Raw genomic sequence first — 27,152 nt, 5'->3', positions numbered from 1 at the left:
TTCAAATTAAATAAGGAGAATTTAGTGACAAAGGAAAAGGCCAAAATAGTACTATTCCTCTTACATTTGTTTATATGTGGAAAAGGAAATACATTAAACACTGGGAAAAATGATCAATCAAAGCAACTATTAGAATCTGCTCCAAAACTAATACACTAGTACCCTAATCTGTACTATACAGTTAATCATAAAATCCCCAAATTGAAAATTTTATTTTATGGCTTCTGTTGAAAGTTTCAGGCCTTGCAAAGACAAAAAGGGAATAAAATTAACCAGCCTTCCCCAAGAGTCTTGTCATTACATTCTTCTTGAATCCTCTTGTCTTCAGCACTGTCACATTTCTTTAAACTAGTCTAACTGCTTTCAAGGTTCCAAGTCACAGTCATTCTTCTGTCTCAGAGGGACTGTCAACACATATTCTAATAAACCAGAGTAGAGGCTGTTGAATGATAGGAGGCAGTCCCTCTCCTTGGGGCTAAACATGCTGCCCCTACAACAGCCATGGGGCCTATTTGCTGAAGCAGCAATGACTGGCTTTCCCCCACAGCAGTAGAGTGCTACTGTTAACATATCGAGAGGGCCCCTTCCTGCCTTTTTAATTTACCTAGCTGAGAATGTTAAACGTGAAATAAAAGGTTACTTCAATTTTCAAACATCACAGCAGCTTCTAGTTCGAAAAAAATATTTTTAAGTATCATCCTTAGGACTCTACTCCCAGACTGACACAGATTTAGTGCATTATAACAATCACACCATGGCACCTGGCTGTTCCACACTGTATTCAATGACTACTCACAGGTATCTCAGAGATGCTCAGCAGTTCCAGTTCTTTAATTCACTGATAATACATTTTTAAAACAGATATCTTTTTTTCATGTGTGACAGATTTGCTAAAGTTACCAACTTCATTTCTTACTCTAAACTTTAAGAGAAAAAAAATGCCGATCTACAGAAGATATTCTTCCAGCAATGAGATGGGGCACTTTGGATCTTGACTTGGAGCCGTTTGTATTGGTGACCAGAAGTGGTTGTGGGTCTATCACATGAAAATTTCAAGCTGGATGACTTAGCAACATTTTATTCCAGAGCATCATATAGTCCTAAATACCCTTTCATTCTACATAGGGACAATTTCAGCTGTTTGTGAGTCAAGGATAAACCACAATAGCAGTCAGATCACCATATAATCTTCATTTACACAGCATAAGCATATGCTCTTTTTTCCCCTAAGCAGAGCCATTAACAAAATTTCATTTCTTGTTTCTCTGTCCATCCATTACCACCCCAGCCTCTTGCCGCACCTCCTGCCCTGGGTCTGGTTCTAAGTGGAATTTACAGTTATGTCTGCTTGCCAAAGGCACACTATGTTCTAACAGCTGGAATAGCAGCTTATATGTTATAAGTCACTCAGGATGTGTGAAGCCTTTCCTTAACACTAACAATGAACAGACATGCCTGTTGCACACTGTTGTGTAGGTATTAGACAAAAGCATTTCTGAAAAACACGGCCTCTATTCTGTGGCCAGCTTTCCTTCCCATATTCAACCTAGGCCAGAATTTAGGGAGACTGTCACCAGACAGGCAGCCTCAACTCTGGGGAAGTTAGGGTGAAAAAAACTAATTGTCATCTGCATTTTGCTGGCACAATATAAACAACTCGTCTGAATACAATATCATTAAATCATATTTATGGGAAGCTGCAGTCTAGAATAAAATGCTTTTAAAGGGATCAAATCTCCTCAAATAAGTCATTTGTTATAGTCTACAGGCTATAACTACTACTGATTTTATATGGAGTATGCAGAAACAACTTGGAAAACTTCAGTAAAGTTAGCTCTGAGTGTCCCAAAGCCATAAGACAACTAAACATGATTGCCTTTTTACAGTGCAATATTAATTATTTTTCAGACAATGAGAAACAATATGACCTGATCCTGTGGTGGCAGTTTGCACTTGAGTTCTGTGGTAACAGATCTGTATCAGAACATCAGCTCTAATACACAGAAGAATCTGAAATGAAACTCTTGTAACAAAAAGCATATTGTGGTCATCCTGTCTATCAATAAGCCCTTTAATCTTACAAATGTATTAAAATGCCACAGAGAGATAAGATGAAACCAGATCCCGTGCTAGGAGTTAAAACTCACGGCAGACTCTTTCGTCTGTTCCGTCGGTGCAGTCCTCCACTCGATCGCACCAGTACGCGCCGGGGATGCACTGGCCATTGGAGCACGTGAACTGCTGACTTGAGCACGTCCTCCCCGCTGCAACAAACAGGCACACAGTCAGTCTTCCCTATCAACCAAGGCTTTTTAGCAGGAAAAATATTTTCCTTCCTCTTTAACTGCTTCATCTTTCTCATAAATGCCAGTGTAACACTTTCTCCCCCTGTATCTTGGTGTATTCAAGAGGATTAGAGAACACTTGACAAGCACACAGCAGACAGCATAGCTCTGGGAGGACTCCTGTAGTCTGCAAGCTCACTGCTTTTCTCCACTGAAGAACAGACCTAGGTTAAAAAGTACCTCCCTATAATTACTCTGCCTAAAACATTAAATTACCAATTCTCACTGATATAAAGTTTTCTCTTATTTTATTCACTGGGTCAAAATCTGTCAGTATCTCTAAGTTATTCAGTCAACTGGAATGTCACAAAGTAAACACAGCAGAGCTGGAGGTAAGGCACCGATTTCTAATATTGCCAGGGCCTCAACAGTTAGGAATAGTTTGCATATATAACTAATGGAGGATATAGAATGATTATGTCTCTTCTCTTGACAGCTGTCAGGAAAAAGCAACCACATAAAACTGTTCAATTCTACTTTGATTCCACTACAGCTAATTTACACTTTCAGTTCTTAGGCAAACTAAGATGAATCTGTGAAGATACGATTGAAGGACAAGCTAGCTACTAACTTTGCCTTCCCTCTGCCCCCTCACATTTGTTTCTTTCAAACTCATGTTGTATTTCAACATCATCCCAGTCTATACATTGGCATCTTGTCATCTGCTGCTCTACCCGAGCTCTCTCAGCCACCTTCTCTCAGCAGTGTTCCCAAAATAAGATCAGCTACTGGGATACTAGTGTCATGAGGGAAAACAAGAGCATGAGAGTAAAGTAAAACAAATTTCTGCATTTATGACTCCCAGAGCTGTCAGACAGTTTTCCCAAGAAAAAGTTTTAATATTTCAAGGAGGAAAATCTCCTCTAGCTTTCCCAAACACTGAGATAAAAAGTCCCTTTAGAACAACAAGGGCAAATACCAGGAGGTGACTCAAAAATGGCAGCAGCACAGTGCCACTGTGTAGATACTGACACTCATGATTAACCAGTACACGGTGAACAATGTTACAGCGACCCAGTTCTGAGTCAAACTCAGAGCTTTTGCTCATTTTGCATTTTGTATCTACAGATTCTTTAGTTAAAACATAACCAGCAGTTGTTCTGACTCCTTCTCAGAGGAAGAGGGGAGCAAAAGTTATCTATCATTCAAAATTTTCCATCCTCAGTGGATTAAGATGGAATCAAGATACAAAAGCAAAAACCAAGTCTGTGAGCAAAATCCTTCCAAAATAAACATTTTAACCTCCCCAGGGGTTGGTGAGTAGCTCCAGAGCTGTTCAGTTCAAAGAAGTTATCAAAAAATTATACACACAATCAAAATGAAAATAAATTAATCTCATTTTCATCACTTACAGTAACTTTTAATACTAGAAATGGCAGAAAAACCATCCTTCAGAACACCACATTTGTTCTCTTGTCTTATGCAATAATGCAGAGAATGTAATTTGATGCAGTAATCAGCTCAGTTCACTGTTCACCACTTCAGCATGTACTTATAGCCCTTCAAATGCTTAGTCATGAAATTCTAAGCTAGAGTAACATATTTTATTTATCTATCAATACTAAGAAAAGAGCAAAGCCTATGGCTGTGGCAGTTAGGCTGTTAAACTATTTTCTTGATCTAAACTGTACAGAGAACACTAAATACTTTACTTGAAAACAGCAATTCAGACATGAATAATACACTGTTTAGCACATTTAAAGTGCAATACTAATCAAAATGTTGTTCTAAGTTTAAGCTGTACAAATGATAATGAAAGACTAGACTCCCACCAGACACCAAGACCATAGATATTTCTCCTCTCTGAGTGTGAGAAAGAATGGCTCTGTTAATTCTAAATAGTGCTACTAATAGGATTGCTGAAAATAATACAAGAATACTGCCCAATGTTTGCTGATTATTGATAATTCCTCCTGTTTTATATACAAATATATTTCAAAGTCATCTAAAAATAATTTTGTTATATATAGTTCTGAGATGCCACTGTGAATTTTGCTAGCCAATGGATACAACAGATACAGTAATATGCATTTTTCACCATTTTTTAAATTACTGAACTTTTTATCAAGTATAAAACTAGTACACACTTCATACATTTTCTCTTTTTAATTAAAAGAAGCGTGAGTAATTTTCAGATTTCAAGACCTGGAGATATCTTTTTAGACATATTTTTTGTATTTTATCTACTTCCGATTATTTTATTTCTAGAAATACCTTAGAGAGACTTCCGCACTTATAGAGGGCTTGTTTCTGTATGTTCTCAATATGCTGTTATGTAAATTACATTATTTCACAAAGCTGGTATAACACCGGAAGTTAAAATACTTACGACATTGTTGATGTTCATCGGAGCCATCTTCACAATCCTCCTCATCATCACAAACCCATGACTGTGGAATACATTCACCATCAGTCTGACACTGAAATTGATTTCCTTCACAGGTAGGTTGTGCTAGTGTAAGCAATGAAATATTGTCATTTCACAAACATCTGTGGAAGCACTTTCAAAGAAAATAATAGCATAAGGGAAAAGAAGGTCTAAGATTCAAGTATCACTGAATTGTAATTTCCATGAAACACATGAAGCATTTAACAGATCAAAGAAAATGGACAGACCAGAGAGTTGAAAGTGGACCAGCAAAAGAATGTTCAAAGGCAAAATTCAGCTTAGTAAACTCCTACATAGACTCTTCAGCCTTATCTCCTGGAGACACAAGCTCCTCTAGAAGGGAGACCCCAAAAATTTTCAGGTTCTGAACTGCCCTGTGGCAGAGCCCTTTTTTTCACTTTTGTATAGAGTCACAGTAGCTTCCCCAGTCTCACAGGGGGTCTGTTCAGCTGTTCTCACTCCATTGCTGCTGTAAGAACATGTAAGAACATGATCTCCCAAAACAAGCTCACTATTCTTCCCTGTGAATTCATGAGGCAAAAGTGAGGGTCAGATCAGAACAACTTGAAAGCTGTTGTTCCAGCTCCACTCTGTACTCTTCAAATAGACAAACAACAAGGAACTATCAAAGAGAAAGATCAAAATAAGTGTTTGAAACTGTGTCACAGCTTACTCCATTCCTAGTTAATACTCCTGGAAGAATCTCTAGTACAACACAGTCCAGTAAACAGGACTCTGGTCTTGATCATCAGTAGTAAACTAATTAGAGGGATAGAACTGATCACATACTACAGACCTATACTTCATGTATACCTTTTCCTGCTTCAAAAACCAAAGAATAATCATTTAGTATGATTTGAACCTCAGACCAGTTTTAAACAATCTTACTAGGCACTCATGTGCCCCACTACCTGTAGCACATTAACATATTGTTTTTAAAGGACAACTAATGCAAAAAAAAATGAAGTTTAACTTTCATTATTGTTGTGTGATGACACTATTTTGTTTTGCCAGTTTAAAGGCAGTCTTCACCCAGGATTACACAAGTTTTTTTGGAGCTAAAGTGCTAAGCAACAAATCAGACTGCCAAGCCATGTCAATGATCTCCAATTATTACATGGGCCAAGCAGCAAAGAAATAATAACACTGTAAAAAAAACCAGATATAAATTAGCATCACTCCCTATCAGCTGAGGGGTAAAAATTGGCCTAATCTGTAAGTGGGATGATAATTGCACCAGCCCACAAGACTTAAAAAACACTAGAACTGAGAAGGTAAAATACCAGCAAGTTGCTGAAAACAGACTGTGGAGGGAAATTCTTCATTTTCACAACTTTTCCATTCAGCTTGAGAGAATCTTGGTGCATAGATATTACAGTCCATATGAATAAAATTGTTGCCTGTGAGCTGCTGACACAGCTGCTGACTCTAGACAATTAAGCATGGCTCTTCTTTGGGCACAGTAGGTACAGTTAGTTGCCCAGGGTCTGAAAAATCCAAAGATCTGGAGCACAAGTGATGCTGGTGGTAGCTGTATATACATCCAATATTCAGGATCACTACAGTAACAGACTACAATACATTTCTACATCTACTCAGAACATTAGTCATAATATGAAACTGCATTATTGGACAGTCAGATTTTTAAGAAAATGTTAAAGTCATGTTAGAAGCTGAGCACTACTTGATTTTCTGTGTACCAAAGCCAAATGAGCTCATGAAATAAGACTCAAATAGATTCTGCAGTATCTCATGACAACTTGTAGTTTTCTCCCAATTCAATATTCATTCTTATACCATAGGTACAGTTGAGCACATTGGAACCTCCCAATTTCTTAGACTACAAAGGAGTTGCTGTGTATTTGTTTCACTTACGGCAGCCAGCTTCATCTGTGTCATCCGAGCAGTCTCTGGCCCCATCACACCTCCAGTCTGCAGGAATGCAGCGACCGTCGCCGCAGCGGAACTGCCCCCGCTCACATCCTGCGGTGAAACACAGGAACGGGCAGCTTAGCACCACCAGCACATCATAACGCACAGTGAAATTCATCAAGAACTCTGGTTATCTCACTGCCTTGCAGCATGGAGATAAAATGATAATACAAAAAATAATACAAAAGATAGTACAAAACTATTAAAAAGTATATATATAAAGAAAGAGTTCTATATACCCAGTCAAACAAGCAAAAAAGAGCAAAGAACCATCTTCAAGTATTACAGAAATCTCCAACTAATTTGCCAGAAAATTCCAGTAATTTTAGCATTTGTATCTTATACAAACAAAACAAAAATAGTTATAAAGAAGGAAAAAATAACCCAAACAAGTCTCAGAGTACTTAGTTACTACAGAAACCTATTTAGCAGGAATGCATCAATTTTAAATTCCCAAGCAGTATAGACTTTAAATAAATGTAGGACATAATTTTCCACATTATATCTAAGGGCTAAACATTAGTGCTCTCCCAAGTGTATGAGGATTTAAAAACATACAATAATAATCCCATTAGCTGATGTGGAAATCTTGTTTCAGTGGTAACTGCTTGAAAGTAAAGAAAGATCTCAGATTTGTTTTGCTTTTTAATAATGCCCTCATACTTTAAATATTTTTTCTGAAGTACAGGAAAGCATGTCTTGAGTCAAGATTTGAATAGCAAATAAGTTTTTAAAAAATTAAGCTTTCAGACATTTATGGCTGATCAAAAGCTATCCTGCTGTCATTCTCTCCTGCTTGATCTACTAGGGATTAAGACCTGATAAAGAAGCATTCATTCCCAGGTGTAAATGCAGCTGGATCAGGCCTTTATTAGAGTCAACTAATGAAATCTCCAGCCTGTAGGAAAGAGAAAAGGCACTGTGTATGGCCTTTCATTGTGACTACAGTCTCATGAAAAGGGAGTGAACAGTTTTATAGATCCTCAAAACAATAAGCTACAACATAATTAGGTTCAACAGAGCTCTGTTTCATGTTAATCTGTTGTCAGCACCTCAGAGCTGGGAACACTGAAAAAACCTGAAGTACTAGCAAAGTCCAGTTCTGAAAAAAAAATCCCATTTCATGATTAAATTAATAACCATACAATAAAATTACATCTTTCAATTCTTCTGAGTGATCTGTCCAGAGAAGATAACTTCAGTATACATAAAGCACAACCACCTATTTTGTGAATTCGTGATGACATAAATAACACGCTACCTAACTTTCATGTAAAACCAGGCATATCAACACTGTCACATAAACACAGTTAAGTGATGTATTCCTCAGGGATATAGGCAAGCTACTTTATGCAAGGAATGTTCAAATCTGATTGTCTGTTAGTGACACCCTGATTTATAATGTATCCTGCAAATGGTCAAAAATTTCACTTGGATAAATGGTGGTACGGAGTGGTACAGGAGTATGTTCACCCAAATACCTTCTATAGACTAATGCATGATGGTGGTTGGTGGTGCAGGTCTGGGGTTGGTGGTGCAGGTCTCTTATCAACTACCTTTAAAACACAACAACCTCCCTTGCAAAAATGCCCTGAAGGAATGTACAAGTTCACTCTGGAATCCCAGGCCCTCTCCCTGAATTTTGCCCTACAAAGCAACATTTTCAGATGAGATTAGCAGTTAAAGCTCTAAATTCACAACATATAACCCACCATTTATCAATTGCAATTACAATGCAAAACAAATACTAAATCTTCTTGTATATTTAGCATATTATGGCTATTCAAAAATATTCATAGTCACTTACTTAAAAAAGGAAGTTACACTATAAAGCCAAATTTGCATCCTCTTGATTAGGATTTTTAATGAAACATGCTTATAAACAAGCAATATGAGCAACTTGTATTTTATTTCTAAATAACAACCAGCTAAAAAAAATGTAAGCACTATGTACAACAATAATTTATTTTGCCTATCTTAAGTTCTTATAGTTAAACATACCCTTATAGCGATTAAAATGAGGTGATAAGACTGATAAACTTTTTTTCAAAGCAGTACAAACACAGCAGTCTTTGTACAGTACCAGAAACGATAACCAAATGTTAACAGAAAACCTGCAAGCCACAAGTTCTGCTACTCTCTCTAATACTTCTCAGAATTATAATTTAAGACGCTTACACCTATATACAGTAAGCACCATATCCTTGTCCATTTATACAATTCTTCAGCAGACCTGTTACAATTCATTTAATTATGGCATTAAGCTTTACAATGTTATCTGCTGTGCTTACTTATAACTGAAGGCAAAGAGCTCTGAAACACCTACAAATGTTATGAAGACTAATACATCAATTATCACCATTTTATATTACCTTTAGAACAAAGAAAATTACCTAACAGACAATTATGTAGATTCATTTAAAAAACCCAATCTTTGAAAATCAATAATATGAAAGTAAAAGTGATCTGAAGTATTGAGGGCACTTCTCACAATGGTTCTAAAAACTTGTGTTTCATCTGTGAGCAAAAACAATTCTAACTTTGACAAAAGAGAAAGTAATCAGAGGAATAATACATGATTACAAAGTTACTGCTACAAATACCCAGGAGAAAGAACCAGAATGAAAGAAAAATAACCATGTCAGTAATAACCAGATTTGGTATATTCCATGCAATGTGAGCCTGCAGCACCTGAGTTTCAGCAAGAGCAAGGACTGTCAGAAAAAAAAGGGGTATTCGCTTGTTTATTGATATTATTTGAAGCGTCAAGTCACTGAAGAATTAGTAATCAGTTGTTTCATGGAAGGTTTTCCTTTCAATAAATTTTTGTGGGTTTTTTAAATGCTAAGGCAGCTCATTAATCAGTCAGATGTTACAAAAAATGATACTAATGAACTAATTACCACAGAAATTCAGATTTACTCTAGCAAATTCTGATAGGAAGGAAAGAACCACTGAGTTTAAAAATGAGCAATAAAGTAATCAGTCTTTGTTTTCATGTTTAAAATTTGCTAATAGAACAGAATTTGGGTGACTTGTGAAAGTTCAAGTTCCAGAAATTATTGAATTTTTGGTGTTGCTCTACTATTACTATTATTCAGTTTCAGTCTTCTGACTGTGATTAAAGCACTACTAAAATACAGGCTAAATAATGCATGGCAGATCTTAGGAACCACATCAGAACATATATACATAAAGAAGAATCTCTTGGCATTAACAAAAATAATTTTGATAGGAAAAATTGGTTTCAACTGCCCAATATTAAGGAAAAAACAAAGAAATAACAAATATATGATATTGGCTTTAATATAAACCAGTCTAATACTGAAATTGCAAAGCAAAGATAAGAAGCATCACTGGAAAAATGTAGACCAAAGCACTATTTCTAAACTTGTTATACTTACTATCTTGGGGCTTCATGCTAAATTGGTCACTGGAATTTATATTGTTCTCTGTGTCTGGGATGCTCTTGTAAGAAACTCTCAGTGGATGTTTCAAATTCAGCATTTGCCCAGGTGAAACAAGAAGGCTTATGTTACTAGCTCTGGGAAAGCTACTTACAGAAATGTTTTGTCAGGTAGTCATTTTCCACTGGAATAGAACAACATAGTAGTGATTTTATCAGAGGGAAGATTTAGCTAATTACTAACTAAACACTTTTAATTTATTAAAAATAAGTGCACCTTCTACCACTATTTACCTTATTTTTCTGCATCAATTGTTGCCTGCATATGAATGAAGTATCCTATGGTAAACCACTGCCAAAGACAAACCCCACTGCCACTAGGGGATGGTACTCAACATTGACACCACTAATGAACGCTACTCCACGTCACATTAAGTCACAGGGAATTCCAGCAGAAGAGAGGTTAATAGCATCACACATTTCACAGCACAGTGCTTTAACCCATAGGGCCACAGTCTTCAACAGGAAGGCAGCCCACTCTGCCCTCTCAGCCTCCACTGGGCTTCACTTCATGTAGAAACATTTCGTTTCAGAATTAAAGCTAAAATTCAATCCTTTTGTATTAGAACCAGAATGCTATGTTTGGCTTAGAACCAAAACAGCCTTACTCTTTGCCCCTCTGTGTTACTTTTGACTCCTTGCAGTACCTCCCTGAACAGTTCTAGTATTTTGTATTATTTTCATACATTTTCTACCTGCCTGTTTAACCTTGAAGTTCCTCACACTTTTAACTCTGACTACACATCTTCTGAATTACATTTGTCATCCACAGATTAAGGGCCATGACTGTTCATTCTGACTACACAGAATAGGCCAAAACGTCTCATTTGTTCTTCCTTCCTTGTGCTCACAATGCCTTTGAGAACTGCTAACACTTCCTTAGCAGTTAAGTCTGAATGAAGAATTTAAAGCAATGAGGAATGTATTAAGCCCAGGGTAGATTGTACCACTCTCAAACTGTCCACTCAGAAATCAAACTTACACTGCTGCAATTACTTTACATTTCAGGAATCAACACTCTCAACAGATTTATTTGCATCTAAAAAAGTAATGTTTTTCAACGGAGCAATTGCACTTGTAATACATCTTCAGGTTTTCAACAAGTAAATGCAAACAGACTGTGCATTACAAAACTCTTCCACACAAAATTTACAAATTGAAAAATTAGTAACAAGCTCTTTTTTTCCCCTTTTTGGCTTCCAAAAAAGGGTACTCTCTTTCCCATTTGGCCCCCAAATAGAGCAGCCCACTCTAGGGGCCTTGCAGGTAAAAGAATCCTGAAGAATCACCTTCCATACACTTTGATGTTAGATTTTTGCCTAGCCTAATTACATGTCAAACAGCCTGAGGTTTTGGAATGCTCAAGGAGGGAAGGCTGAAACTGGAAATTCCACCTCTGTTCCCCCTCACTAATGTAGAAAGAAGCAAAATTCTAAGTTAAGGAAAAACCTTAGCTTATTTTCAAATAACTCCCTATGATACTAAAAGCAGTATTCTGCTAGAAATTATAATAGGAGAATGAACAAATATTTAATAGATACAAAAAATAGAGTCTGATGAAATTATGCTAACTTTTATATATCTCAACATGATATCTAACTTTCAGTCTTTCTACACTCTTTAAACTTCATTACATTTAATACAAACTATTCAGATTTAAAAAAACAATACAGACCATACAAACACTTATAGTATTACACAAAGTAGTAAAAGGTTTATCTGCAGTTTTCAAGCACTTGCTACGCAAAACATATTTTGTACCTACGTATCTCTAAATTAGATTAAAGAAATAATTTTTACTGGCAATATCAACAAAAAGACAGTACAAATGTGCATCTGCACCCACTTCACTTGACTGCAAGATCTTTATAGACAGATTGATAGGCAGACAGAAGACTAGTCAAGAGACAATCTGAGGCAGAAAAGCTTAAGTGCCAGATATACAGCAATGCATTGTTAAAAGGGAAGTGTAGGATTTCTTTTACTGAATTATCATCCAATTACATATAACAAGCTTATTATTAGTAAAATAGCGTCTACAGACTCAGCAGCTGATCAAGAACTCCTTGTGCCTTGCACTGTACAATCATGTAATAAAAAGAGCCATGCCCTGGATAGTCTGCACATAAAGACAACAGCCTCTTGAACTCCCAAGGGTGTGCCAATGTCAAGAGGCCATATGGGCCTGCTCTTCCTTTCACCAACACAGATTCATATCTTATTTTTAATCTGTTAGCACTCAAAAAAGTCACAATGTATGAGAGGCACACTCTGTTTTGCTGGTATGTTTATTCGGCAGTACAAGAAACAAGGCATATGTCAGATTATTTGGGGGTGGGAGGCAGGGGGCAGTGGTGGAAATGATAAAGGACTGAACTGGAAGCAGAAGATCTGGTTCTTCACCAGTACTAGCTGGACTTATTTTTGAGTAAACCACATTCTGTGTTCAGCAGACGAGTATCAGAAACTATAATAAACAAATTCTACTCTGACAGGTAAGATCCAATACCTACATTTGAAATTTTTACTCACTGATTTTTTTAAAAAAAAGCACTTTAAAATTCAAGATCAAAAGTGAAAATATTGTCTTTAATTATGGACTTAGAAATACCAGGTTTCCCTGCAGCATCAGAATATTTTTATGATTTGCCTTTACTTGCCAAGCAGGAAAAAAAGCCCAGCAAAATCTACATTATATTCTATGCTTTGTGTCTGCATGTTCTTGCACATACAGATACTTGTCCACTAAAGCAATTGTTAAACCTAAAGTATCAAATATTTTAATAATGCTCACATGCAAAATCTTTGATAAAAATACTTAAAATCATTGTATTCAATGTTAAACTATTTGTTTTCAGCTAATACAGTTATAAAAGGGCTATAGATTAATTTTTGCTAATGCCCCAACATAAATCCAAGAATTAAAGAAATTCAGGATTTTAATCTACTGAAACTAAGCAGGAAAGCTTTCCTACAAAGAAAAAAGGGTTCAGATCTTCTGCAAACAAGTTCAAATTAATGACACTGTAAATGCTTCCTAGCAACATCAAAGATATTCATAATCCTCATCTCCACTACCTTACTTCAATTTTATTAATTGAAAAAGCAGCAAATGCAAACAGCCTGATAAAAACGGAAAAGGCTTATTAATTGGTTCTTAACAAATCTATTCAATTTTACTTTTTTCAATTTTAAGCCTGAACCAATAAAGAGAACAAGCACTCTTTTTTTTTTTTTTTTAATATACCACATATGGACCTTCTAGGGGAAAAAAAAAATCAGTTTTATTTTTTTTTTAATGCTCTGGTATTCAGAACAAAATAACAATGGTTTCTACATTACCACTTTCAAACCAATTATTCTGGGAAAAGTAAAACAAAATTAAGCTATTCAGTCTTTCAAAGTTATTCACATTGATCCTAAATGTAAAAAATCCAACCTTATATATTTAAAGTTTATTTATCATACATGCTCACAAAAAGTACATATCCATTCTATGTATCTTTTCCATCATACAGTACTACAAACAAAATAATAAAAATTTGGTTACTTTATAATCTTGTTTCAACTCATTTTTTTAAAGCAACAAATAAACTTTTACTATCTTTTTAGTCCTATAACAAGGCAGGAATAAGAAATAATCCTTTTAAGTAAGGACTAATTCTAATAGACAGGAGGTGATACTCCTTTCTACTGATAAAGTAAATATTCTTTATATTGAACAGACCAGGTTCCTTCTTACACTTAAGTCACTGACAAATTTCTTGTACTTCAGTGATAACTGAGGCTAAGCCATTAATTTTTCTTGGACACCTTTTTTAATCTAAACTGCATATAAAGTACTTTCCAGGAGGACACTAACAAAAACTATTTGTACTCCTTAGAAATTTTAGTCAAATTATTATCCATATGGCCGAATTCAAGAGAACCAGTACTTGCAGTGCTGCTGAAAGATTAACCTTCTCAATATAAAAATATGTTTCAGACGTTACATCTGAAGAACGTGTTCTGCCTTCAGCTGGATAACCCCATCCAGTGGTCTTGACATTAGGTGTCTTAATCCACAGAAATCAGTTGTGATTGTGTTAGGTGGGGAAGTGAAGCAAGAACTGTGGATCTCTAGGGAAGCATACACATCCCAGCTCTCCTAAATCTTAGTAGCTTCTTTTTCATGAATGGCACATTAAGTATGCAAAAATCTGTTCTAATTGACCATATGACATAAAGAGGAAGAAGAACATGCAAACACCGTAGAAATAAAGACAGTCTCAGTTACGCACAGAAGGAAGCATCCCAAGCATTTTCATAAGAATGAACCTTGCTAATGGCCCCAAGGCTGCTGTAGAATAACAATTGGGTAACAGAAGCTGGGAGGGAATATGACCGAAAGAGGAAAACCTTCAAGACTAGCAAGTATTTACAATTACACAGTGTGTGGGGGGAAAAAAAAAAAAGTGCTTAAACAACTTAGAGAGAACATGTACAGTATATATCACTGAGAAAGTCAGATGCAGTAGCAGATGATAAAACAACCCTCTCAGAAGTTTTTATCGTTTTGAAATCCTGTACAATTTTTAAAAGAAATTTACCAACCCGTGTCCTGTTTTTTCTCAAAATTAGATCCCATGCTGAGATGATGACCTGCATTCAATTCTGTCATGCTCTCCTGAAAGCTGATGAGTCACTGTAGCACTAGGAACTGGCCTCAGTAAGAGCCTTCCTGGCAGCTCATGGCAGTGAAATTGTTTCATTTCTTTTCTGCATCATTGCCAGAAGGAAAATGGCTATGCAACATATAACATTTTGCCAAACTATAAAGCTTACTATAATTTTATATTACAAGTTATTAAATGAAAAATTAAACCTGCCATGCAAAGAATAGACCACTTTCCCATACAGATAATAAACACAGTAAGCACATAAAATGAAAGCTATTTCTGTCTTCCCACCACAGAACCCATATCCACAACAAAATTCTTTCGCATCATACCAGTAGGACTCTAGATTAAAAAAAAAAAAAATACAATTTAAACTGTGTCCCAAAGCTTCACATGGCTAGTCATTTTACACAAATTTCAAAAATTGCAACAGTTACTCGCTGCAAACTGAACGTGTGGGATCATTGTCAGAAAAGCAGAACTGACGTGTCAGTACAGAATAGATAGACCACGTGCTACAAGCATCTAGTGTGCCTAGATAGACATTCTAATGCTGCTTACTACTACCCATGACATTGGGAACTACATCTATTCCTTTGGATGCATTGACACATCACATTTCTCCCTTATTCAGTAGTGACTCTGTTTCAGTTAGCAGCTAATGGCTGGTCACTCCTTATCAAGCTTCCCCAAAAGGAAATTCCATATGTCAAGGCAGGCCTGAGTAAATGATAGATCATAGAATCATAGAACAGTTTGGGTTCAAAGGGACCTTAAAGATCATCTAGTTCCACACCTCCTGCCAGGATCACCTGAACTGAAACAACAGTGTTGACTGATGTGCTCACACAAAATGCAGGTTTATCTCAAAGAACCTGAAAATGAACAATAAGAATTAAATAATCCTTTGGCTGTTTTAGTTCTAAGTATAGCATATTTTCTTTCTAGTTTTTGGTTTAAAAAATAATTTAAGAAATCCTTTTACACAAATAGTAATATTAATGAGTTTGCCACATTAAAAAGACAGTCCTTGAATTCTTCAGAAAAAGATAAATACAAGAAATATCATCTTCTCCTGAAACATTACTCTTCCTGTCAACCTCAGCGGAAGTATTTTATCTATAATTTCCTTAAGTATCCAAATCTAAAATTTATAACTTTCAGATTTATTCACCCATTTTGACTTTTTAAGGATGCTTGATTCTGCTGTGACTTCCCTTCATTAGTGGCTGCTGGGCCACTATATTAAATAATTCTTATTTTAAATAATTCATAAATTACTATTAAGACATAATTAATAAATTCATATTTTAAATAATTATTTAAATTACATTAGCTAGCTACGCTAAGCAGCATTCCAGGCACAGAGGTTAATAGTAGGGAAGAACTTCTCTAGCTGGTATAGTTGCATAAGCCCTACACTTGCAACATGCTTGGAAACACAAAAGCATACACGTACTGCACCCTGTCCTTACATCCAGAAGAAAGCACAAAAAACTACAGGAAAGACAAACTCTGTCTCCCAGGTATCTCAATGGTAACACCCAACATACAAATCACATTGCTCAGAGGACTGCAGGCATTTGCCTATAGGTCTGCAGCCTTTAACTTGTAATCCCCCTCCTTGTAGCAATACTTTGCCATCAGTCTTTCACAATGTCTGCTAGGAGAAAATTGCAAGCACACCTGTTATATTGCTGTCCAGAGAGTCAGTATCTCCACACTGCCTGTTTAAAGACAAGATTTTTCCTTTAACAGAGTGATCATTTGGGGCTCTCCCTTCTTCTACTGTCTTACAGGATTTAAATCTCTGAGAATTCTTAACTCCTATTAGAAAAAGTTGCATAGCCAAGAATTAAAAAGTTTTGCACCTGTTTCCAGTGAAGCTTTAAAGACCATTCTGTGGCTGGCTTCACACAGAAAATTAGTAACTGCAGAGCTAACAAACACAGCTCAAATACTCTTATGGAAGACACCACAGACTTTGTCAGTCATTTCAGACAAACTGGAGTTTGTTTCACATAAAAAAGTTTAAAAAAAGTATTAGATCTTGCAGTACTAAAAGTAATTTTTATTAACACAGCTAGAAGCCCAACAAGAACTGCAGCAATACTCCATGTGCTTGGATATCATCCTGTTCACTTATTACATTGCAGGTTGAGAACAGCCTTACAACCCTGCTCAAAAGTGAACATGTGAGCAACCCCATTCAAGTCAAGCCATCTGTTTAGTCAAGACAACTTTACTAAAGGGTTTCCAGCAGCACTAACACATGTTCATTCTAGCCCTGATAGGACTACTCTTGTTCCCAGCATGGTAAGGTTTTTAGCAGCAGCATTAGACAGTGGTTGCATGGCCAGCCTGACTTGCCATAGGAAAATGGAGTGTGTCTTTCTCACCCTCTTTCCAACACCTCTCCCTATACATGATGCCGAGGTTCCCTTTCTTTTCTAAACTCCAGTAACTACCAGGCCTTTCTTTCTGCATGCTGCTCAAAATCCCTAAGCCATAATTCCATAGGTCGGGTTTATTTTCCCCACAAGTTTCTAAGTGAAAGCAGTTCAGAAAAGGTCCAATGAGCAGTGGCACAAAGGAAGTACCAAAAACTCAAGGTTGTCAGCAACACGAGCATGGGATGTTGGAGAAGGAAGATGAGTGAGGGCATCCTACTCCCAGGAGCAGTGAACTGTCACTGCTCATCACTTCTCATGAAACTGTACCCTTAGATGACAAGGGCTTGATCAGATCAAAATGGGTATTGAATGATATGAACTTGACATAGTAGATTTCCTACTTTGGGACAAATCCCAGATATGTATATCTGTATTCCAGTTCTGCAGGCCTGATACTTCCTCAAAGTAAACTGAATTTTCTATGGTATATTTATTTGAGTTGATAATGTGCACCATGGTTTCTGAAGATAAAACCATTACCTAGATTCTAAATACATCAGTGAATGTATCAGCTCCTGGGATATCTTGTGGTCTATGCCGTTTTGTTTTTTTTTTAAGATATGCCACAGAACAAAATTAAAGCCCCAGCCTTCTTGGTCCACAAAAGCATGACCCAGCAATCCCCATTAAAGGGAGTCCCAATTCCCCATTCTCTGACTTGACTCAGCAGGATGTAGTATCATGACCTGGCTGTGCAGGAAAATAATTGGGCAGACATGCTGCTGTAAAGAGTGCTCTTTTGCTGAAGATCTGGCTTCTTGATTGTAAAACAAAGGCAACTTATGTTAAAACTATAAAATAGAACAGGTCATAGAAATAGTACCATTTCAGTCAACTTTTATATGTCATTTCATTAATCCAAAACAAAACTTGTAACAGCGATCCTTTGATCTCTAATCCACTTTAAGCATTGCAAAACAAAGAAAACATTAAAACCCCTGAAACCAACAGTAAAAGCTTAAGGAATACACTAAAGGCTATCCGTTTGACTTAACAGTTCTATGCTTACTCATTAAACTTTTTTTTTTCAACTGTTCTGTAAGTGTACTGAGTCAAGGGAGGAAAAGTTGCTAAAAAATTAACATTATCATAACAAAATGGACTTCAAATGGATCTCAGACAATGAAGAGCTATTTAAAGAGATGTTTACTCCTCACTGAATCATATTTTCTGTCTTAGATCAGTACAATTTGGTAATTTCTTTGAAATTAAAGGAATCACACTGGGTTGACTCAGAAGAAACCTTGTTATTCTTTCACCTAGAAACAGCCCAAGGTATTTTTAAGAACAGTGTATTATTATCAAATTATATGAAGAAGCACTTTAGTTTTAAATAATTTTAAAAACAGCTCTTTTATCTGCCACATTCAGTGTAAGCTATTAAAAAGAAACGGACAAATTATGATTGTCATCACTAATCAGTCAAAGTGAAATAAAAACATCCACTTCTCTTTAAATAGAAGTCAACCTGTAGATCCTTAATTAGAAGGGACCTTTAATGTTTTTTAACAATGACAACTTTTAGAAAGTGTAAGTTCCTTTGAAACATCCAAAGTACTATATGGTTCCAATATGTTTTAAGTAGAACTCTGAAAGAGAAGATACAACTCCTGCTTAAAAAAGTGATATTATAGTGTGATTCAAGTTACATATTTGTCTACCTGAAAAGTTATCACAACCACTCAAATCTAAAAATAAGTATTGTAGAAGACTGAATGGATCCAATAACATAGATAAAATAAACTATGTCTACAATGTGCCTGCTTACTGCTCAGTTAAAAAGAAGAGTATTCAGATTTAGAAGAACCTGCAGGTTCAGTGTTAAAGAACAAGAAGTTAAGAGTGCAAGAAGGTGCATGGACGGGAAAGGTACTGCAGTAATATTACTGTAATATTACTGTAGTAAAATGACTGTACTTAGAACAGTACAAGTGATTTCATGTCAACCCAGGAAGCCCCAAAGAAAAGAATTGAAAGGCTGTAATGAAATTGCAGTCTACCTTTACCCCAAATGAATCTTTGCTATTTCCTGCAAAACACATGGCAAGTAAATCTGGATTAAAGTAGGATTTCGTTGCTCAAATTTCCAATCAGCTCAATTTATGAAAGAAGGTTTTGGGTTGTCTTACAGGGAAATAGAAGCATCGTACACATCACACATTTATCTTACTTGAAATCTCCTTGGATGTTCTGTCTCTGTTTGTCTTCACTCCTGTAGCTTAATTATTTACTGTAATTCTAGCATTTGGCATAGAACCTAAATCTAACCAGGTGTCATCCAATTACTGCTTTCAATATTTAACTGAAATTCTGGGATTTGACCCATTCTTAGCTTTAGCTGATTACTTTGCAAATACCTGATATGCTTTACTGAACAGAATACAGAAAAAGAGTGAATTATTAAGAAAATTCAAGAGATGTCCTAGAAGTGGGCTATTCATTAAAAAGAACAAAGAAAAAAAACCCCATAACCCCTGTTAGTGCACAGAAATACCAATTAAAATGTGAGGAGACTATAACTTGTTTCACTGACAGATACTTGCAAATTGTCAGGCCTCAAAAGTAAACCAATTTAGAAGCCAGGTAGATGGACACTCAGTGCAATTTGTGCTTTTGCTTTTGTATGCGTACATCTCCAAGATAAACCAAGAAAATTGTACTAGCGCAGGATTATGAACACTGAAATGCACAAAACCCAGCAAATTGTATGTCAGGATTGCATCAGTATATTCATATTTCTTGCCATCCTTTTTCCCTTCCTGTTACTTCCAAATCCTCAGTCCCCAGTTACTCAAGTCTTCAAACTCTAGGTCTTGGCAGAGGTGGGATCTTACAGACAGGCTTCTCTGTCATTTAAAAGTGTGCAGTGCTGTACAAAGAAGTATGAATAGTGACTCTGACCTGTCGCCCGTAGCAATGTCACTGCACATCATCCTACAGACAAACTACGTAGTTTTGAGTGAAAACAATGTCTAAAAAACACTGAATTATTAATTTGGAGATTGAACTATTACAATGCCTTATGGAAAATATGTTTCTCCATGACTTCCAGAAAGAACTGCTGTAACTCTTCTCTACTTGGTCTTACCATACCTATTTCTTAATGGCCTGCCATACTTCATGCAAATGTTCATTGTGATTTCTGATATATCTGATCACACCATATGCATTCATTCTTAGAACAGTCTTCATTCTCAGATTAATAGAGACTTCATAATGGTAAAACATTTTAGTCTGGGATATTTGCCTGGGATGTATCAAGCTGATCACTTATCATTGCAGAGGTGCAGGACACAAATCAAATTTGGTGCACTAACATCCATCCATTGTCTCTAGTTTATGGCTGAGTATGAAGCACTTTGATATTCCTCAAAACAAACATGACCAATAGTCCCATAATGCTCCTGCTTGACACTACCTTCACTTAACTACTTTTTAGATTCCAGTTATACTTTTTTCTGACAACAATTACCCCACACACAACAAGATCTATAGAGTAAAGGTTGGAGAAACAGGCCCTGTACTGCTGGCAATTACAAAATACTTTTATTCTTTTTATGAGCACTATGGTTACTCTCAGTAAAACCAGAATTAGGTAAATTGAGGAAGAGTACTATCATTTGAGCAAGTGCTTAGGTGAAATTCTTCTAGAAACATCCATCTTATATTGGGAACATTCAGAAATTGCCAACAAAAATCTCAAAAAACATCAGTGAAGCACCTTTGGAAATACTGAGGATAAGGCAAGATAAGAGATTTTCACCATTTTCCTTCAAAGGCTTGGGATTGCTTTCATGGGTCTCCAAATTTTCTTTTTAAAATAAGAGTCTGACATGATCTCAGCATTCAAGGAACTGTAACTTATGGTTAACAAATATTCTACTGTCATAATCAAAGTGCAGGCAAAATTGCTATCCAGGTATTTTGCTACTATCAGTCACCCATTACTAAAATTATAGTGTTTGATTTCCACAGTTATTCTACTGTGGAGGCAGGGGGGAGGGGAGAATGGGAGAAAGAGCAGAAGGAACATCATAAAAGTAAAAAAAAAATCTGTATGGATACTACTATGGATACTAGCTCAAAGCCTCTCTCTGCTTGTTGTGTCATGTCTTTTATCAGGTATGTTCTGCACAAATCAGAAGCAGTTGTAGAACAAAAAAAAAAAATCGATCTGTACTGCAAGTTCCATTCTATCCAATGTAAAATAATAGTGCATAGGATTAATTCTGCCCAGTGTGACCTCCTTGGCTGGAGTTTTTGCAGGTCTCCAGCACATTAGCTATCTCTTATTTCCCTGTTCATAAGTGGGAGCTGCTAACAGCAGTTGCTGTATAATTACTTAGTTGATTCTGTCTAAGGAGCTTAAACTAAGAGTTGGGCAAAGAAAGCAGATTAACAATTTGAACACACACGTAATACACAGACACACACAGAAGCAGCAGGACTGCAGGTCAATACGCGGGGCGGAGGAAATGCACTTTAGCCACTCTTGCTCCAACAAGACAGGCTTGATTTTCAATGCAAGGCAATTAAACAGCGTGAAGAAGGGGAGGCAGGAAGATCGGCTGCAGTCGCAGGCCGGAGGGAGGACTCGGGCACACGGCTACTCCATCCCTAGCAGCCAGATTAGCACCGGAGGAGCGGCACTCAGCCTGCTCTGCCAGTCACATGCTCCTCGATGTCGCCTAGCAACAGTAAAGCCCAGAGAAAAAGTTCTCCCTCTCTCAACTTCAAATCTGCGTCTGAGACCGACTGAGGGGAGCTTATTGTGCTCCAGACTAAGCATCTGTTTCTTTCTTATAGCCTTCTGTAAATGACTGCATATACCACACGTACGCAAGCATGTCCATGCATAACCCCCTACCCCCCGCCCAACCTGTCTACGTGCAAGTGCTGCAGCCTGTGCACTCCTCACCAAAAACAACTCTAGGTACAATTTTAGTGGTCACCAAACCAGCTCTTGGAATGCAGGTGAACTCTGCTCTGTAAAATCACCCGTATTTCAGTAGCAAGAAAGGCACAAAGATCACAAGGAAAAAATGTAAAAAGTCTGGGGTGGTTTTCTTTTTTTTTTTTTTTTTTTCTTTTGGCCTTATTCACAGCCAGTAATCAGGACTCACAGAAAAACCTGCCTGCTTGCATTTCCTTAAAACCATGAGTTTAAATAGTGGAGTTGCAAAGTCTGAGATATCCCTCAGAATTTAGCTACATTTTTGTGTTGCTGTTTTACACAACTAGGAAAAAAAAAAAAAAGTTTGTACAAACCAGAAAAATAATCAAAGGAAGCATCCTATGATAATTTAAAACCAAGACGAAGTGAAGCTAAAGAATCGATGGTGTTTTCAGTGCTTTTAAGGCGCTACTTACTTTTCCACAACAGAAACCGACTCCATCAAATGACTCCTGGAAAGAGCCAACTGTCTCCCCTAGCTATTAGAAAGAACTCCTTGAATCAGCGCCTGTTAACCCTCTACTTTCAGGCACTTTGGTCTTTTTCTTATAAAAGTCCCCGGAGTAGGGATATGCTCCTTGCGGTGCAATTCCCATTCCGGAGAGGCTGGAGCATAGCACTTACCTTGGCAACTGCCCTGCATCATGCATGCAGTGAATAATATGAGCAGTTTGCAAGCAGTTGCTGCTCTTCCATCCATCCGATGGTGAGGTCCCATCTGGGCTGGGATGCTCCAGCTTCCTCAGAAGCTGGCTCCTGGACTCCGGGGTGCTGATCTGCACAGCAGCAGCACAAGGAGCCTGGTGTCTTTTTCTTATCCTGCTAGTTGCAGAAGAAAGGCGTGTTCGCCTGTTGAGACATCGCGTTTTCTATAAACTCCCACCCTCCAGACATTGCATAAAGCTCTTTATACCCGGCGGCCCCGGAACCAGCATGAGGGAATCAGGCACTGCTCCAGGCCCTGCAGCCACAGGCTGCCTCTGCCCCTCCTTCCACACTTTGCAGGATAGCCAAGATGCTTCCAAGACCCTGCACTTTGCTGACTTCGTATCAGAGTCCATTGGTGCTGTATTTAATGTGCTCATCTATTTTGAGTAGTTCTGGAAATTGCAGGTGGCAAGTGAAGCATGTCACAGGTTTTAGTGTCCCAAAGGCATGTTCCAAATAAGAAAAAGTATTTTTGATAACTCTGAAAAAAAATCTAGCATCTACTCACCAATGCAGATTTAAAGCTTAGAACTTAGTAGTGCCCACACAAATACTATGAAAGGAAAACTGTAGGGATGAAACTTACTTTTGCACTTTCTTAGCAGATAAAATCAGTTTGCTAAAGTGCTTTGGCTGTGAATTCTCAAGATATCAGCTGGATACATGCTCCTTTAGTTCTAACTCTCCAACTATGTGTGCAATACACGAAGAAATCTCCTTGTGTTTTACTGCTGCCATTTCAGGAACCATATACCCACTAACAAGGGAAGAGCAGTATGTAAGATCACAGGGAAAAGATAAAGACTAACTTCAGGCTGGAATGCAGCCTTGGTAAAAAGAACAAACATTTTGGAGGCTTTGCTTGCAGGATCAGAAGCATCATATATAAAATGTGTGAAGTTAAATATTTTCTTTTTTTAATACATTAGTCAAAAATAATCTTTCATGTAGGAAATTTACTTATGCCAAGCTGTACTTTCTTCTTATATGTACACATATACACATGAATGTCAACAGTGGCTACTCTGTATACATAACATGGGAGAAGGATAGGTCTATCTGTCTTCCAAGAGGCTCTGTCACCTTTATAAATACCACATATCTTTCGCATTAGCATCATGCCATGCTCATTTTACTGCAATGGCTGTTTGCTGATGCTGCAAAAGAACTTAAGCAATAATTCAAATCTTAAGTCTTATTCTTTTTGCCATGGATTGCAAGTTCAATAAAGGGGTAGAGATGCCTGTATTGTTCCTGCAGAAGTTGCACAGGAACATGTCGCTGCTTATTAGCAGACTGTGATTTCTCTCCAGGTCCTGTAGGACGCTAATCCCTCTAAACCTTTCCGTAAAGGCTTTCTATCTATCAAGATAGTAAAGAGGGGGGGTGGGGAGAGAAGATGTGGAGCATAGGCTTTTGCAAGGTTGTGATTTATGCAGGTTCAGGGCTGTTTGGTGTAGTGGTACGACACAGCACCGGGGTCAAGCCACAAGAAACACTGGGGGCAGATCAGAATATTCAATTAGCTTCCTGGCACCTCTGAATCACAAAGAGAGGATAAGATCTCTCCATCACAAGATCCAGAGCTGCCGGGGGAGGGGGAGACATGCCCTCTTCAAATCTCCCTCCTCCCTCCCACCCTCTCTCCTTTCACTGTAGGGGAATAGTGCCTGAAACATTCCTTTCTGCACGGAAGGTCTTTTCCTATTGTTGTTTTCTTTGTGTTTCAGTGTTGCCAACTTACTGGAATTCTTGTCGTGGTTTCACAGCAAGGCTCAGGCTGACCAAACGGAACCAGCTGCGTTTGTGTATGGGGCCGCTGCTGCTTTAATCTCCCAACAAGGCCAATGGGGAGGGAACGACGGGATCCTCAGAGGGGAGCAAGCAGATCTGTTCTCTACAGATGGATGCCTGCAAAACCAATACAGACTGACCATACTTAATTAGAAGAGGAATTGTTTAAAGTAGTTCACACCCCAGCAACACACAGAGAGGGCAAACAGTGCTTGGGAGCTGCACCCCCAGGCTGGGAGCTATATGTAGTCTTCTGTCACTGTATGCTTGAAGTGACCTGGATGCAAGCCTTGGAAGCACCTACCTGTTTCACTCCCTCACAGCTGGCAGCCAGAAGGTGTGCTCCTGCCCCATTCACCATCACCATTTCTACGCATCTGTATTTCCCATAGGTGAGAGGCTAGAAGGAGTCTCCAACAGGAATGATGGCGATGTTGTTGACAGTGAGCTGAGATGGTGGGTCATGCCATTCTCACCCATTATTCTTTGCACTCACAAGACAAAGTTTTCATTTAGAGACATATAAATTGCTGAGATATTTTACTGCTGAATAATAGCAACAAAGGAATCAGCACAGGACAATGATAGCCTCTGTTTACTTCATCTAAAATTTTCTCCTCTCACTTTACCATGGTACCTCTTCATCCAAGTAAAGGGACCCTGTCCTGCTGGACACCATTAAATGGAACTTCTTTGAGACTAGAGACATCAAGATCAGAATAAAAACTCCTCAAGGCTTTCACATAACTACACCCAAAATTGCCTATGTGGGTGCAACACGTCTTTCACTCATCTTTCTGTTGACAGTTCCTGTTGGCAGCTCATGATTTCTTACTGAACTACACCTAGGGATTTTCAGTTGATTATGCATGTTTAAGAAGATGCAGACTACGTTTGTTAGAAGGTTAGAGGGAGAAAATATAGGCAATGCAGTTCATTGAACTCTACTTTTGATTCAAAATACAGTTTGGGATGTCTTTGCTTGCCTGGTTTTTAGTGTAAGCAAGCACTCAGAAAAGCAGTTAAAGGTGTAATTTAGAACTAAGAAAACCACCGCTTACTTATTAAAGATATCTGCTAAGCAAGGAAGTTAAAAATTAAAAGGCTTCATTTTTGACCAAAGTTCAGTCTAAATTAGTGTCCAAACTCATGCAGTTCTTCACAGACAGATAGAAACATCAGGGTTGATGTATGACTAGATAAAGATAGAAAGCTGATGGTTAAGGAAAGTAAAAAAAAAAAACAGATATACATTCACTATAGGAAAATGTGGATCAGATCTGTAAATTTGTCTCTTCTGAACTTCTTGGAGCTAGGACAGTTTACAGAGGCTAAGGATCTCCCCAGTGCATTATCCAATAAGGCTGTAATTGCCATTGGCATTTAGTAATCTTCTGGTCAATCTGTCCTCGGATAAACCCAGGTGTTTCCACACAGAAAACATTTTAAGTTACAAGCTATGTTTCCAATTTATGTTTAATCATTAAATCCTATGCCTTTATCATGACAAGCTTTTTTTTTTTTTTTTGTTATTTTTGTGCAATCATGCTAAAGCAAGGCTACATTTTAAACATACTAAAGCTGTGCTCATTTTTTTTGGGAGAACACTGGTAATGACAAATCATACAAATCTAAACTAAAGACTGTCTCTTTGCCTGTGTAATAATATAAGTACCAAACAGCAGCAATTAAGTCTTCAGATTTCATTCATCTTTGCTATTCTGCAGTCTAAAGTGTCCCATTTCTTTAACTGAACCTTAGTTTTATAGCAAGCAACAAAATGTGTGTGTGTGTTTTAGTGTATTAGAGACTTCCTTTCTTAAGAGATTATTAATGGCAGGATGGGCTCTTCATAGATACTATTTTTGAGACATTTCCTTCACCTAAGGCCCACTTCAGTTTGCATCAAAGACATCAGACTTCAGGGAGAGCAGATTAAGCTGTTTTCATGGGGATCCACAGTAGCAATGTGTATTTGGACTTCACCACTTATTTTTTCCAAATACATGTGTTGTGAGCAGATGTGTCCTTAAAAGGTCATGTTTTAGGGAACACGCATCTTGTGCAAAGAACCAGTATTAATTTTCAACTACAACACATGAAAAAACCCAAACAGACAATGGCCCCAAGTTCACCAAGTTTCTCATATAAGCCACATCACATTTCACAGTATCTAAAACAATAGAAATTATTTGCCAGGGAAATATTTTCTTCCAAGGATTTAAAGACAAAAAAAAAACTCCACCTAATCTCAAACTAAGAAAAAGAGAGCCTTAGTTGATATAATACCCAAATATCTAATGCATATTCGTAACTAAAGCACAGATTTCCAGAAGACTGGATCAAAAGTGGGTCTCCAGACCACATGAATGTGACAAACATTAAGCTGAGGAGAAGTGAATTAGTCCAGAACAGAAATCAGGGTCAGAATTGCACAATGCAGCTGGCACTAT

At 37.4% G+C, this 27,152-nt stretch overlaps 1 protein-coding gene across 1 annotated transcript in view; it reads right to left on the bottom strand.

Moving 5' to 3' along the window:
- Positions 1–22,915, bottom strand: part of LRP2 (LDL receptor related protein 2) — a 114,804-nt gene extending 91,889 nt beyond the window's left edge. Inside the window, exons 1-4 of the mRNA XM_053982835.1 lie at positions 22,822–22,915; positions 6,610–6,717; positions 4,675–4,797; positions 2,148–2,264 (exon numbers count right to left, since the gene is read on the bottom strand). Coding sequence (XP_053838810.1) covers positions 2,148–2,264; positions 4,675–4,797; positions 6,610–6,717; positions 22,822–22,915 — 442 coding nt within the window. The remainder of the gene's footprint in view (positions 1–2,147; positions 2,265–4,674; positions 4,798–6,609; positions 6,718–22,821) is intronic.
- Between the last annotated feature and the right edge of the window lie 4,237 nt (positions 22,916–27,152).

Source organism: Vidua macroura, chromosome 7 (genome assembly GCF_024509145.1).
Source record: "Vidua macroura isolate BioBank_ID:100142 chromosome 7, ASM2450914v1, whole genome shotgun sequence".
Taxonomy (NCBI): domain Eukaryota; kingdom Metazoa; phylum Chordata; class Aves; order Passeriformes; family Viduidae; genus Vidua; species Vidua macroura.
The sequence above is the reverse complement of the archived record's forward strand: the minus strand, read 5'-3'. Positions and strand labels throughout refer to the sequence as shown.